Source organism: Somniosus microcephalus, chromosome 6, assembly GCF_052327205.1.
Source record: "Somniosus microcephalus isolate GS21.2 chromosome 6, FLI_Smic_1.0, whole genome shotgun sequence".
NCBI lineage: Eukaryota > Metazoa > Chordata > Chondrichthyes > Squaliformes > Somniosidae > Somniosus > Somniosus microcephalus.
In genome coordinates, this window is record NC_140992.1 from 5,993,545 (window position 1) to 6,010,314 (window position 16,770).

At 43.3% G+C, this 16,770-nt stretch overlaps 1 protein-coding gene across 1 annotated transcript in view; it reads left to right on the forward strand.

Annotated features, from left to right (window-relative positions):
* The window catches only part of LOC147115398 (scavenger receptor cysteine-rich domain-containing protein DMBT1-like), a 117,410-nt gene extending 107,549 nt beyond the window's left edge, over positions 1-9,861 (forward strand). Inside the window, exons 12-16 of the mRNA XM_085989574.1 lie at positions 1,760-2,065; positions 7,141-7,272; positions 7,610-7,696; positions 7,783-7,866; positions 9,773-9,861. Of these exons, the coding sequence (XP_085845700.1) occupies positions 1,760-2,065; positions 7,141-7,272; positions 7,610-7,696; positions 7,783-7,866; positions 9,773-9,861 (698 nt within the window). The remainder of the gene's footprint in view (positions 1-1,759; positions 2,066-7,140; positions 7,273-7,609; positions 7,697-7,782; positions 7,867-9,772) is intronic.
* Positions 9,862-16,770: the final 6,909 nt, after the last annotated feature.

Genomic DNA, 16,770 nt, shown 5'->3' on the forward strand with positions numbered 1-16,770 from the left:
CAGGCTTAGTTTACTGAATCTCTTCTCATACGACAGTCCCGCCATCCCAGGGATCAATCTCGTGAACCTTTGTTGCACTTCCTCTATGGCAAGTATACCCTTCCTAAGGTAAGGAGACCAAAATTGTACACAATACTCCAGGTGTGGTCTCACCAAGGCCCTAAATAATTGGAGTAAGACTTCTTTACTCCTGTACTCAAATCCTGTTGTAATGAAGGCCAGCATACCATTTGCCTTCCAAATGGCTTGCTGCACCTGCACATTCACTTTCAGTGACTCATGTACAAGGACATCCAGGTACCTTTGAGCATCTGCATTCCCCAATCTTTCACCATTTAGGAAATACTCTGTCTTTCTGTATTTCTACCAAAGTGGATAACTTCACATTTATCCACATTATATTCCATCTGCTATGTTCTCGCCCACTCACTGATCCTGTCGAGATCCTCTTGAAGCCTCTTCAAATCCTCTTCGCAACTGACACTGACACCTAGATTTGTGTCATCAGCAAATTTGGAAATGTTACATTTAGTTCTCTCATCCAAATCATTTCAGTCCTAAATGGCCAACCCCTTATACTGCATCTATGACCTCCAGTTCTAAATGATCCATCCAGGAGAAACAACCTTTTAGCATTTGCCCTTTCAAGCTCTGGAAGAATGTTATACTTTTCAATAAGATCACCACTCATTCTTCTAAACTACAGAGAATATTGGTCAATTCTATTCACTCATTCCTCATAGGAAAACATCCTCTTCCCAGGAATGAATCTAGTGACCCTTCGTTGTTTAAAGCATCAAACGTTAAAACATATGGGATCCTTCGCTTTATAAATATAGGCAGGATGTACATATGCCAGGAAGTTTTGCCAAAACATAATTAACATAGTTTTGCCCCAGCTGGTACATTTTGTTTTCCATTCTGGAAACTACGTTTTCGGAAGCACTTTCAGGCTTTGGAGAGTGCACAGAAGTGATTGACTAGAGTGGTGTCAAGGATGAGGGATTACAATTATGTGGATGAACTGGAGAAGCTGTGGGTGTTCTCCTTAGCGCAGAGAAGGCTAAGACGAGATTTGATGAATGGGTTTAAAATCATGAAGGTTTCAGATATAGCAAATAAAAAGAAAGTCGTTCCAATGGCTGAAGATTCGACAAGCAGCGGGCACCGATTTAAGGTGATTGACAAAAGAGCCAGCAGTGAAAAAAGGTAAAGCGTTCTTACACACCGAGTGGTTAGTATTTGAAATGCACTGCCTAGTAAAGTGATGGAAATAAATACAGTCATAGATTTGAAAAGGGAATTAGATAATTACTTGAAGGAGAAAAGTGGCAGGGCTGTGGCGAAGGACCGGGGGAGTGGTATTAACTGGATTGCTCTTCGAAGGAGCCGGCGCAGTGTCGATGGACTGAATGGGCTCCTTCTGTGCTGTACTATTCTATGATTCTAACTATAGCCAGACTACATTTTAATGAAATTGGTTCCACGCACATTTTCTAAAATCGTTCATTCAACATCAGCAATCCAGAGAGTGAGCAGTTATTTTCCGCTGCACGTTCGCCATCGAGGTTAGATCTATTTTTTGCCACAGAGTATCTCAGGAACATTTGCCCAGGAGAATCCCAGGATCTTTCATTTCTGTCCCGTCAGACAGTGGCGCTGCAGGTTTGGACTCGGAACAGGACAATTAAAAGAACTAGAGTCTATCCAAGTGCAAGTTAAAGTTTCCAAGTGCTTACACGTGTATCTTTTGATGTAGAGCTGCGGCTGGCTGCAGGATTCAGCAATTGCTCCGGAAGAGTTGAAATATTCTTCAGTGGTACATGGGGGACGGTGTGTGATGATTCCTGGGATAGACACGATGCCGCTGTCGTCTGTAGGCAATTAAACTGTGGCGACCCAGCCTGGGCTCCCGCAGAGACGGTATTCGACCGAGGGAACGGCACCATTTGGATGGATGAGGTAAAATGCAAGGGGAATGAGCTATTCCTGTGGGACTGCCAGTTTTCAGCAATGGGCCGTCATGACTGTGGGCATAAAGAAGACGTCGATGTGATATGTTCTGGTACGTGATTTTAAAGCAAGGATCGATTTTAAAGTCTCATCCTTTTGTTCAAATCCCTCCATGGCCTCGACCCCCCATATCACTGTAAGCTCCTCCGGCCCGACAGTCCTCGAGATCTCTGCGCTCCTCCAATTCTGACCTCTTGCACATCCCTAATTTACTTCGCTCCACCATTGGTGGCCATGCCTTCAGCTGCCTGGGCCCTGAGCTCTGAAATTCCCTCCCTAAACTCTCCGCCTCGGTACCTCTCTCTCCTCCTTTGAATTGCTCCGTAAAGCCTGCCTTTTTGACCAAGCTTTTGGGCACCTGTCATAATATCTTTTGATGTGGAGCGCTGTCAAATTGTGTTTGCTAATCGCTCACGTGTAGCGCCTTGGGACGTATTTATTATGTTATACGAGCTATATAGTTGCAAGTTGTTTTTTTTATTATTCGTTCCTGAGACGTGGGCTTCGCTGGCAAGGCCAGCATTTATGGCCCATCACTAATTGCCCTTGAGAAGGCGGTCGTAAGCGGCCTTCTTGAACCGCTGCAGTCCGTGTGGTGATGGTACTCCCATAGTGATGCTAGGGAGGGAATTCCACGATTTTCACCCAGCGACGATGAAGGAGCGGTGATATATTTCCAAGTCAGGATGATGTGTAACTTGGATAGGAACTTGCCGTTGATGGTGTTCCCATGCACCTGCTGTCCTTGTCCTTCTAGGTGCTAAAGGTCGAGAGATTGGGATCTGCTGCCGAAGAAGCCTTGGCACATGGCTGCATTGTCCTTGATGGTATCGAGCTTCTTGAATATTGTTGGAGCTGCACTCATCCATGCAAGTGGAGTGTACTGCATCACACTCCTGACCTGTGCCTTGTAGATGGTGGAGAGGCTTTGGGGAGATACGAGGTGTGACACTCGCTGCAGAATACCCAGCCTCTGACCCGCGCTTGTTGCCACTGCATTTATGTGGCTGGTCAATGTTGACTGCCAGGATGTTGATGGTGGGGGATTCAGCGATGGTAATGCCGTTGAATGTCACGGGGCAGTAGTTAGATACTCGCATATTGAGGATAATTATTGCTTTGCACTTGTGTGGTGCGAATGTTACTTGCCATTTAAAAGCCCAAACGTGAATGTCGTTTTGATTATAATCCGCAGGAGGACAACAAGCTCCAGGGAAAACACTAGAATTCTTTTCAATTTTATGCAGGAGTAAATAAGCATCTATTGCTAGTTTAACATCAGCGTCACATATTTCATGTCATCATTCAGATGTTCATTTAAAATGTGTTTAGTTGCTTTATAACCATGTCAATCTGCTTGATGAGTCTTTTCACTGAACGGCTTATCATTCAGAAACGGCGATTCTTGCCACATGATGTTACCTAGTGAAGAGAAGCTAGATCTTACTGTATTCACTGCTCATGATGTGGTCTCCTCTGCATTGGGGAGACCAAACGAAGATTGGGCGGCCGCTTTGCAGAACACCTCCGTTCAGTCCATAAGGGTGACCCCGAGCATCCCGTCGCCTGTCATTTTAATTCACTGCTCCATTCCCACTCGTACCTCACCATCCTTGGGCTCTTGCATTGTTCCACAGAAGCTCAATGTAAACTCGAGGAACAGCACCTCACCTCCCGATTAGGCACTTTGCAGACTTCCGGATTCAATATCGAGTTCAACAATTTCAGGTCATAACCTCGGCCCCTATTACATTTTAACTTATATTTTTTTCCACCCCTTTCTTTTGGGTATTCCCTCCCCCCACCTTTCCTTTTTTTTCTCTCTCCCACATGACAGCTGTCTCTCATTCTGCCAGTACACTTCACACCTAATCTGAGCCGTCTTTTGTCTCCACTATTCCTCTTACCATCTCGTCTGGCTTTGAATACCTCTTAATTTCTCTTTACTTCTTTTGTTCTATGGCAGCCCTGCCTTTGATCTATTTCATCTCCTTTCCATTTTTGAAAAAGGGTTCACCCGAAACGTCGACTCTAATTTCTCTCCACGGATGTTGCCTGGCCTGCTGAGTTTTTCCAGCATTTTCTGTCGCTATTCTAGATCTTACTGTATCGGTTAAAGGTATAGATTTGACACAGTCCATCCTGAGAACCATCGCACGTGCTCTGAACAGAGGAAATGGATTAGGTCATGCAACCCCGCAAGTCTGTTCCGCCATTCACTATTTTAGTACTTGTAATAGATTTCAGTGATTTCTATACTTGGACTTCTATATCTCCCTGGTCAACTCCAGTTTCTAGCGTTTCACCATTTAGAAAATACTCCGATCTATCCTATTTAACTCCAAAATGCATCACCACACACATTCCCACAATGAAGTCCATCTGCGCAGTTTTACCCACTCCCTTTACAGCTTTCTGCTCCTATCTACACTATTTACTGTGGCACCTAATTGGTGCCGTCAGCAAATTTGGATATACGTCTCTATATTCCTTCATGCTATTGGCACTGCAGGGTTACATTATCTACCCGTCTGTGCCACGGCCCAATTTTTGTCCAGAACTGAACGATTACTACACAAACAGTGCAATTAACTGTTAATGGCAGCTTGCAATGCGATCGAGAGCTGGGGAAAAGGTAAAGAGTGTGAGAGTTATTTTGAAACTCAGCTTTCTTAACTGGGTTTGAATTAAAATCCTGCAGAGAGTAATAGCATCCGAAAAGATAACAACAGAACTTCTGCATAACATAGTAAGAACATAAGAACATTATAATTCGATCAGGAGTAGGCCATACGTCCCCTAGAGCCTGGTCCACCATTCAATAAGGTCATGGTTGATCTTCGGCCTCAACTCCACTTTCCTGCCCGATCTCCACGTCCACTAGAGCCCAAAAATATATCTATCTCAGCCTTGAATATGCCTCCGCATCCACAGCCCTTTCATGTAGCGAATTCCAAAGATTCACAACTTCTATGTGAAGAAATTTCTCCTAATCACAACTTAAATATCATACCCCTTACCCTGAGACTATTCAATTCAATTCAATTTTATTTGTCATATATGCAGCAGACGTGTGCACTGCACAATGAAATGTTGATTTTTACGAGTCCTCCCAACAATGACTATGCCCCCTTGATCGAAACTCTCCAGGCAAGGGAAACAACCTCTCACCATCTACCCTGTCAAAACCCCTCAGAATTTTAAATGGTTCAATGAGATCACCTCTCATTCTTCTAAACTCCAGAGGGCATAGTCGCAATCTATTCAATCTCTCCTCATAGGACAACTCTCTCATCCCAGGAATCAATCCAGCGAACTTTCATTTCACCACCTCTAGGGCAAGTATTTCCTTGCTAAGATAAGGAGACCAAAACTGTGCGCATAATCCACATTTGGTCTTACCAACGCCCTGTGCAATTGTAGCAACAATACTGTATTCTTTTACTCCAACCGCCTTGCAATAAAGGCCAAAATTCCATTTGCATTAGTAATTGCCTACCCGTAACTGTATAGTACCTCTCTGTGTTTCCTGTACGAGGGCTGCTAAATCTCTCTGAACACCAACATTTAATAGTTTCTCACCATTTAAAAAATATTCTGTTTTTCTATTCTTCCAACCAAAGTAAATAACCTGACATTTCCTCACATTATACTACCCGATTGCCCACTCACTTAACCTGTCTATATCCCATGGCAGGATATTTATGTCCTCCTTACGGCTAACATTCCCACCTAAGTTTATATTATCAGCAAACTTGAATGAATTACACTCGGTCCCTTCATCTATGTCATTAATATAAATTGTAAGTAACTGAGGCCCAAGCAATGACCCTTGCGGCACCCCAGAAGTTACAGCCTACCAACCAAAAAATTCCCGTTCATCCCTACTCTCTGTTTTCTCTCCATCAACCAACCATCTATCCATGCTAATATATTATCCCCAGCCCAATGAGCTGTTATTTTGCGTAACAACAATTTATGTGGCACATTATCGAATGCCTTTTGGAAATCCAAATATACTACAAACACTGGTTCCCCTGGATCCACTCTGCTAGTTACATCCTCAAAAAACTCGACCAAATTTATTAAATACGATTTCCCTTTCATAAAACCATGTTGACTTTGACTGAACATTCTGATTTTTTCAGTGTCCTGCTACCACTTCATTAAAAATGGATTCCAGCATTTTCCCGCAACTGATGTCAGGCTAACTGGCCTACCGTTCCTTGTTTTCTCTCTCTCTTCTTTCTTCAGGTGATGTGCCTCTTTCCCAATATAACCCAGGAATATGTCAGTTCGACCCAGTCGCTATACACGTGAGCTGTTTGACCAAACATATTGTTCATAGTCGTAACTCTGGAGTATGCCGCCGATCCGAGGCAAAAATATGCTACCTGCTGGAGGCTCTGAAAGGTTGAAATCCCTGGCCTTGAGGCTGAGGGCAGCATAATGGCCCACGGATCCCAGGGAAGCAGATGGTGCAGAAGCGGACGTGGGTTCATGTGGGCCTGGTCTTTCAATCACAACGTAGAATTCTATTGTAATCATATCCAAGGGAATACCCTAAAGGGAAGTAATGGAATCACGAAATCTAATCTAATTATAATTTACAGAATTGGAATTTTATTCGTAATTATCTTCATTTCACCAGCTTCACTAAAAATTAATTTTTTTGTTAATAAATTTACACATCATTAAAGCTGTAATCCGGGCCAATATTGGCAGAAACTCATTTCATACAGTGTATGTGTATCATTTAATAGCTGAAAATGTTTAATAAAAACCTAAGATATCCCCTTAATCTGATGCAAACTGGCCTTGTGCCTGTTTGCATCAACGTTAACATTTCTGTGCGCAATGGCTGTCCAATCGGTGGGCAACTCTGCTCCAGCGATTGCTTTTTCGTAGCCCATATGGATGGCCTGTCAACGCATTTGTTGACAGAATGCAAGCTCCAGATTTTGGATCGGGCAAGCGTATGCGGAAATCCCGAACTTGTGGTGTATTTCAAAGGGAAGATGATGGGGTAATCTGAGAGTACGCCGTCATACACAACATAATTTCAGGGCCATTGAAAAGAGTGGGACAGATTTGATCTGTGCTAATATTAAGTGCGATTGCTTACAGGCCATCAGCAGAACACAGCACCTTTCAACCAGAAGAGCCCCTCCCTTTTCATCATCTCCTGCATTCTTGGTGGCCTTTTGGTTGCAGTGTCACTTGCTTTGGCCGCAGAAGTCCAGAGAAGTTTCCATAAAGGTTGGTTAATGAGTCGTGAGAATTGGCGAGTAACTGGTGTGTCCTATTAATGGTCATCTTTTCTAGTCATTATTAAACTTTATTGGAATGGGGTGAGAATCCACGGAAAGACCAATGTACCCAGAAAAAATAACCGAAGGTATGGTAGTCAGCACATTGAGCGCTTGAGGGCTCTTCAGGTATGGGGAAGGGGAAGTACGCTGATATATCAGTATGCAAATAACCGGCAACTGAGAGAAAGCAATAATGAGAGATGGAAAGAGGAAACGGGGAAATAGAGACATAAATAACTCTCAAAGGATGCTCACCCGATTTTCTCCCGTTCTTGGTATTACAGGCAGCAGAAGCAAACAACATTTTACGACAGGATTTCCAGAGCAGATTTATGAGGAAATAGAGATTCAGGAGCTTGGGGCAGGACCCGGTAATTATCTTTAAACTTGATGCACATGTTACAATTCATTTCAAAGAATATTTGTAATTTAAGATTGCAATGTGTTTCTTTATTAGATTCACAGTCTCTCTGTTCAGTGGACAAATTGGAATATTATATAGACAGCCATTTACAGGAAAGTGAAGATATAAATATGGAAGGTAGGACAATTTAAGATTTTGCCAGACACTTCCCACCACAACATATAGCGAGAGAACATAAATTAAATGTCACAGATTCTTCAAAAACACGCAGCAATCTAATGAAATATTGGTTTTAGTGCGGACTCATTTCATTAATTTTTATTCATTCATGGGATGTGGGCGTTGCTGGCAAGACCAGCATTTATAGCCCATCGCTATTTGCCCTTGAGAGGTGGCAGTGAGCCGCCTTCTTGAACTGCTGCAATCTGTGAGGTGAAAGTACTCCCACAGTGCAATCAGAGAGGGGTTCCAGGATTTTTACCCAGCGAGTATGAAGAAACGGCGATATATTTCCAAGTCAGGATGGTATGTGACTTGGAGGGGAACTTGCAGGATGGTTTTCCTATATGCCTGCTGCCCTTGTCCTTCTCGGTGATTGAGGTCAGAAGTTTGGGAGATCCAGTTGACGAACCGTTGGCGAGTTGTTGTGGTGCATCTTGTACACACTGCAGCCAGGTTGCGCTGGTGGTGGGGGGAGTGAATGTTTAAGGTAATAGCTGGGGTGCCAATCAAACGGACTGCTTTCTCCCGGATGGTGTCGAGCTTCTTAACCGTTGTTGGAACTGCACTCATCCAGGCAAGTGGAAAGATTCCATTACACTCCTGAAACGCTTTGAAGAGTTAGCAGATGAATCATCAGCCGCAGAATACTCAGCCTGTGGTCTGCTCTTGTAGCTACATTATTTATGTGTCTGGTCTAGTTAAGCTTCTGGTCAATGGTGACCCCCAGGATGTAGATGTTGGGGGAGCTGACGATGGTTATGCCACTGCATGTCAAGGGACGGTGGTTACACTCTCTCTTTTTGGAGATGGTCATTTTCTAGTACTTGTGTGGCACGATTGTTATTGCCACTTATATGCCCAGGCCTGAATGTTGTTCAGGTCTTGCTGCATTGACGGCTTCATTATCTGAGGAATTGCAAATGTATCTGAACATGGTGCAATCACCGGCGAACAATCCCACTTCTGAACTTATGATGGAGTGAAGGACATTGATGCAGCAGCTGATGATGTTTGGGTCTAGGACACAGCCCTGCGAAACACCTGCAGTGATATCCTGGGGCTCAAATGATCGGCCTCAAACATTCACAGCCAACATCCTATGCAAGATTCCAGACGGTGGAAAGTGTTCAAAGGAATTTGTAAACAAAATCTAGAGCTTTTGCATTTTATAAAACTGTATTAGTGTCGAAATTCCAATGTGGGCGATTAGAAGGAACAATGGCCTCATAGAAACTGGGCTCAGACAGAAACCCTGCACCTGTACACCCTATACATTAAAGCGTCAGTACAGCGCCTTATAGATAGGGCAGGAAATCAGTGACATGGCTTCATCACTCAGAAACAGAAGCAAAACAATTCAGAATCGCCAACCTACAGAATCCATTATTCACCCCGCAATATACATTTTCCTATAAATTAAACACATGATTCCTTATAGAGGGCCTTTATTCTGAACCGTTTAGTGCCATTTTAGTGGGATAAACTGTAACTGTAACTGGAAAAGGATTATTTCAGTTAAAGTAATTTGAATCCTTATGTCGAGTAAGCGATAGCTGTGTAGAGTGATGAGGTGGACTATTAACAAATGAATTGGAGTTAGATAGATTCACAAAAAGACTATGTGTTAGCTACACTCATTACTTTGGTGGTTACATTGTCTAAATCAGCTCAATATGCCTCTCTATTTTTTAGGGTCTTTTAATCTCTTTGATGCTGAACTCAGAGGAGAATATGACGATGTTCAATAATTTGAGATGGATTTGTGAGGACCACCATCACTTGAGTTACTCCCACTTCAGTTTGTAGACTTACGAACAATCCTGTCATTTGTTAATTACGTTTTGAATTTGATTTTTACTAGTTCCTGATATTGCAAACCGAAAATCGAATCCAACAGATTTATCAGTCGTCACTGATGGGGATGTTCCAGTGGGAATTTCCGTGAAATGAAGCAAGACAATAATTTGCTGGGCAAAGAAGGGCAGATTAGAACGTTCTGTAGACTCAGTCATCGGTTCGAAATCTAAAATGGGTTTACTTTGGATTTGTATTTTTTTGGTAAATAATGTTAACTTTACAGTTTTCGCGTCCTGTCCAATTGCTTTTGTAGGATGCACTCTTAAATGCCTGGCAGCTTTCTTATTATAGTTATTTCACGTGCATGCTTGAAGGAATTATGCTTGGCGAGATTTTCTTCCTCGTCCTGAGGTACTGGTTTTCATCAAAGTGATGATCCTGATGTTGTATCCTCGACAGTGGGACGACCTATCTGATGGGCTGAGAGTGGCATAATAAATGCTGGCAGTTGTGAAATAGATTGACGACTGAACCTTTCAATGAGGTGTGATTCTGTGTTGAGCAGGCCATGTCTATTCCAGTTGAACATTTTAAATTTCGCGCAATCTCTCTTTAGTTACAGACATGTAAACATTTGGCTCGTTGGCTTGGTAATCTGACCTTTGGCTGTTAAAGGACTGGCGCTTATTTATAATGTTCTCCTCAAAGCAATAAATTTCTATTCAGTGAAAATCAGGCGTCATGAATTTATTAAATGTAGTTTAGATGCAATAATACTTAAAGATACACTTAAAAGGCAGTACTTACTACCAAATCTGATACATTTGTTGGCGTTTCAAACGTATTACAATTAGCTTGGCATCTTAAGCCTTTACGATTACAAATATTCATGACAATCCAAACAATTTTGGATTACTGAATTGTGTAAAAGCTAAGGCACAACTCCAACTAAGGAGAATGTAATTGACTTATCCCTTATTAATAACTTTAGTTTTCTTACTTAGAAAGCCATTTTCCACAGAGCGGTGCAACCACGTAACTTTATTAGCTTCTCTCTTGTTCCATATAATTGCTGTTTTACCAAGGGAAACCTTTAATCTTCAGGCTGTCTTTGTTTCTGTATCACTTGTAACAATTAAAAAGGATGATATATGCACAGATATTTTCCTTTGCTGAGCTAAATGTTTTCCCCATACAGTTATCAAATGTTTCAATGGCAGTCTTTAATAAAACCATTCATTATTTCATCATGAAACCGTCTATTCTTGCAGGGTCAGGCCTGGACCGACAGACCAGTGGTATCTGAATTTCACTTAAAGTTGCCTGATTAAAAAGCAAAGTTTAACATTGCTGCAATATAAAGAACGATCAATAGCAGTGTAACATTAGTAGACTTCAGGACAGTCGGATTAAACCTTTATTTACAGAGAGTACTAACCTGAGGTACCGATGACAGCAACGGCAACAATCTGATCCCACTTGTGACTATTGGAAACTGTAGCGGTTCACATCCTTACACTCCATATAAAATGTTCCAATCCTGTTATGCCTTGATGCACTTTAAAATCCTTCTTTTGCTGCTGGACTAACCAAGACAGCCTGAAGATTAAAGGCTGTTTTCTGTACTGTCTCACTGGCTGTCTAACATTAAGTTCTGCATGAATTGAAAACCCCTCGTCTCTACATCAGGAAAATTAAAGCTCGCGAGTGCTTCTGAATATTTATAGAATAGAATCGTAAAACCATGGAAATTTACGGCGCACTTTCCTTCTGAATTCTAGGCTCCACTGAACTCATCGATGGATCCACAAAGGCAGCGGCTTAGATATCTCCGTACCAACCATGTAATGATGTTGCAGGGCTTGAGTCATGTTGAAGGTTCTGGAGCCATAAACTCGATTAAATATGCAACAGCACAGGGCCGAGCTCAGCAACACAATCAGCTCATCAATGTCACCTGTTAATCCCAACCCAGCAACGCTCTGGGATGATCCCATTCCTCCCAAGAGATTATACTAGAACTGAGAGTTTATAACTATCAGGAAAGGTTCAATGGGCACGGGCTCCTTTAACTAGAAAAGTGATGATTGAGTGGATAACATTTTAGAGGTATTTAACGTTATAAAAGGGGTGATAGGGTAGATGTAGAGAAAATATTTCCATTTGTGGGGTTGACCAGAACTAGGGCCCAGGAATATTAGATAGTCAATAATAAATCCAATACGGAACTCAGAAGAAACTTCCTCATACCGGAGAGTGTTGACAATGTGGAACTCACTACCACATGGAAAAATTGAGACGAATAGCATTGATGTAGTTAATGGAAAGTTAGATAAGCACATGAGGGGGAAAGCATTGGAAGGAAATGCTGATGGTTAGAAGAGGGGTGGGAGGATACCCGTGTTGAGCATAAACACCGGTATAGACCAGTTAAGCCGAATGGATTGTTCCTCTGGGTTAGACTCTAATTAGCTCTATATATATCTTCCTATACTGAATCATTCAACTGCAAGTTTACTATTTTAGGTCCTAATGACATCTCGAAGCTCACTCCTAAAAATATCAAACGCACAATAACGGCAAATTACATGAAATGTCATGGGAATGCTGACAGTGTAATAGTAGAATTTGGAAACTCTCCCCCAAAAGGAAGTGAACGCAAGTTTCCCTCAAGCTTAACTTTAATCTGTAAATCGATTAAAATAATTAATTGAATTAATCAAACAAGATAATATTTAATGGGGGGTGGGAGTGGTTGCCTCGCAAGAAGCATCATCACAAAAAGATGGCTGCTTCCTGGTTACTTCCCTGTTCCGCCATGTTCTTTCCGTTACGGAAGTCGCACCTGACCACCAGAAATTAGCTCTTTGTTACTTTCCTGAAATTCCAGGAGCATTCAGTGGGATCTTGGTGAACTAATTCGGGCCAAGTGTTACCGACCGGCCGCTTGCTGGGCGAGTAGACGGCACAATTTCGCCTCGGAATCTCCGCGGGTGTCTCGCAATATATTTTAGACCCACCAGCCACTACTTATGCTGGGAACCAAATGGCGCAGAGGATTGTGGGTGCTATCTCATCCCCAAGGCCCCAGTGATAACGATAGTGCGAAATTTCTCGCGGGGTTCATTCTGAGTGGTCGGGACCGCTATTGAGCACTGTGCATGTCCTTTGATCGACCGCGGGAATCTTGGACCTGCAGTCACAGCAACAACTTGCAGTAACTTACGTGGCCTGTTTTAACCTACGGACTGCTGGAAACTGACAATTGGGCAATTCAAAACGAGGGTGTTACTTATCTGTTGGTAACTCGACGCTCTCCTGACCTTGCCATCTCCCACTCTCCAAAATCTTCAGCTCATCCAAAACTCTGCTGCCCGTATCCTAACTCGCACGAAGTCCTGTGCAAACATTATCCTTGTGTTCGCAGACACACATTGGCTCCCAGTCTGGCTATGCCAAAATTTTAAAATTCGCATCCATGTTTTCGAATCCATCCACGGCATAACCCCTCCCTATACCTAAAACCACTTCCAGCTCAACAACCCTCCAAGATCACTACGCCTCTCTAACTTTGGCCTCTTGCTCATCCCTTACTTTAATTTCTCCATCATTGGAGGCCGTGCTTTTAGTTGCCTAGGTTCTAAACGCTGGAATTCCTTCCCTAAACCTCTCTGCCTTTCCCCTTCATTAAGATGCCCCTTAAAACCTGCCTCCTTAACTACGCATTTGTTCACCTGTCCTCATATCTCCTTCGGTGGCTCGGTGTCAAATCTTGTTTGATAACGCTCCTGTGAAGCGCCTTGGGACGTTTTACTACGTTAAAGGCAATATATAAATGAAATACTTTTATTTCTATAGCTCCTTTCACGACCACCGGACGTACAATAGCATTTACAGACAATTGGCTACTTTTGAAGTGTACTCACTGTTGTAATATAGGAAATGCAGCAGGCAATTTGCTCACAGCAAGCTCCCACAGCAGCAATGTGATAATGAACAAATAATCAGTTTTTTTTAGCGATGTTGATTGAGGGATAAATATTGGTACGGACATCGGGGATGACACCCCTGCTCTTTTTCGAAATAGTGCCAGGGGATCTTTTACGTCCACTTGACAGAGAAGACACGGCCTCGGTTTCACATCTCATCCAAAAGACGGCACCTTGACAGGGCAATACTTACCCGGGACTGCATTGGAGTGTCAGTCAAGACTTTTGTGCTCAAGTCTCTAGAGTGGAACTTGAACCAACAAACGTCTAACTCAGAAGCGAGCACAATACCAACTGAGCCGCGGCCACAAGTTGTTGTAGCTGTTGTTGAGAATCTTGTTGATTTGGGCAGCACATTATAATTAAGAACCTTTCACCAACAGTGGCAATTGACAATAACTCATGACTGGCGATAAAATGTTCAAACTAAAACGTGAGATTAAAAACTGAACATTCTCCAGGATAGTAATACTCACTGGTGAAGTAAGTAGTTTATATTAGACTGTGTAATAATTTTCTCTCCAGCTGGATACAGGGTACTGAATAAAAAATAAACGAGGCAATTTAAACTTGAAATATAAAAATGACCCAAAATTACAAAACACTCTACCGAAGCAGGCAGTTAAATGGGCATAGTTATATAGTGGGTAATATTTTGGTCCAATGTACTGATAATATTTTTGATAGTATTTACTCAAGAAAAATGATCTTTAAAGTTATTTGAAACATTACAACAAAGACATAAAAGGACACTATCGTTGATTGTCAGGGTCAATGCAACAAAAAGGGCAAAGCTGGATCCTATTGGATAAGCAGATGTCTGGCTTTACCCGGCCTGTCTGATAATCTCAGTTGGTGCTTCAACAATTCAACAATTGACATTCATGTCAATAGGTCATTTCACGATCTCAGGATGTCTCAAAGCGCAATACAGCCAATTAAGTGCTCCTGAATTGTTGTCACTGTAGTTATGTTGGCAAAGTTGGCAGCCAATTTCTGCACAGGAAGATCCCATAAACAGCGATGAGGCAAATCACCAGCAGAGCCTCCGCTGCTCTATCAGATCTCGGGATGTATTAAAAGGTCAATATAGAGCCTAACTAGTGAGATAATGCTGCCATTTAAAAAATAACTGGTGCGACCGCACATAGAATAATTGTGTACAGTTCTGGTGGCCACAGAAAAGAAAGGATGCTGCAGCTATTGAAATGATACGGAATGGAGCAACCAGAATGATTGAGGGTTGGTGGGATTGGATTAAGAGGATCGATTGTGTAAATTGGGCATATTTTCTCTGGAAAAGAGGTTTAGAGGTGATATCATTGCTGCTTTTTAGGATTTTAAAGGGACTAGATCATATTGACCATGACAATTTGTTTCACCGTTTCCTGAACAGTAGAACCAGAGGACACAGTCTGTGCTTGAAGTGGGTTTACATTTAAAATTAATCTGAGGGAAACATATTTTACTGAGTGACTAGTAAACCTATGGAACAGGCTCCCTAGGGGAGGGTAGAAGCAGTTAGTGTTGAATACTTCAAAAGCAAATTACATAGATTATTTTCATAAAATAACATTGTCGGATACAGTATATGAGTATTTTGAGACCTGACGTAGGGGAAGCATAACAGCTTGGGAGGAACACATGGCTTCTGAGCGATGGTTTCCAAAGCTCTCCACCACTGGGCGATTCCTCGTATGGGTCTATTATAGACTAATTGATAGAGATTGATTGCAGTAATTAGTCAACAACTCCATTATCGTTACACCATGCGACTACCAAGATGGTAGAAGCTAAACTAGATTGACTCCACTTTGAGCTAAACGAGATGGACCTTGGTCTTTGTTCTTCAAGCAATTCTAAGCTCCTAATAAACTGCTCTATATTGCTTACCCGGGAGAATCGCACCATCAATAACGCACAAATAGTTCAATTAAACTCAAGGATGCTCAAGGTAAACGGTCCCTAATATTTTTTCTGTTTTTGTTATCTATAACACAGGTAATGTCTGGCAGTGCCCATCGGTCGCGGGACGCCTCAAGCGGTGGACACCACATGATCCCAGCGCCACCACAGCGGCAGCAGCAGTGGCGGCGGCAGGGAATGCGAGCGGCGTGGCTATAAAAGGCCCCAGAGACTCACGTAGGCCTCACAGCGGCAGCGGCGGCGGCGGGAAACGGGAGTGGCAAGGCTATACAAGGCCCCAGAGACTCAGGTAAGCCTCATACCGGCAGCGGCGGCGGTGGAAATAGCGAGCGGCGAGGCTATAAAAGGCCCCAGAGACTCAGGTAGGCCTCACAGCGGCAGAGGCGGCTGCGGGTTACGCGAGCGGCGAGGCTATAAAAGGCCCCAGAATCTCAGGCAGGCCTCACAGCGTCAGTGGCGGCGGCAGGAAACTCGAGCGGCGTGGCTATAAAAGGCCCCAGAGACTCACGTAGGCCTCACACAGCAGCGGCGGGAAACGCAAGTGCCGAGGCTATAAGAGGCCCCAGAGACTCAGGTAAGCCTCACAGCGGCAGCGGCAGCGGCGGCGGCGGGAAACGCGAGCGGCGAGGCTATATAAGGCCCCAGAGACTCAGGTAGGCCTCACAGCGGCAGCGGCGGCAAACGCGAGCGGCGAGGCTATAAAAGGCCCCAGAGACTCAGGTAGGCCTCAAAGCGGCAGAGGCAGCGGCGGGTTACGCATGCGGCGAGGGTATAAAAGGCCCCAGAATCTCAGGTAGGCCTTGTGGTAAACCACTGCTAACTCTGTACATGTCTGTGTGGTAAACCACTGTTAACACTGTACAGGTCCAGGCATTTCTCCGCCCCTGGCTCCACCCCTAAGCCCGGGTATAAAGGTGACTCAACATCCTTCCCCCGGGAGCTCTTAGGATGGATCCACTAGCAGAGGCATGCTCCAGTTCTTAGTCAATGTGCTGTCTCTCTGTAGCAATTTATGTTAGTTTTCTAGTTAATTCAGGGGTTTGAGTAAGTTGGGTCGATTCCCATTGTCTGCTGCCACCCAGTGGCTATTTGGTACCTAGCTACTGCAGTAAAAGTGCAGTAAACTGCGGTAAAGCACAGTAAGTGC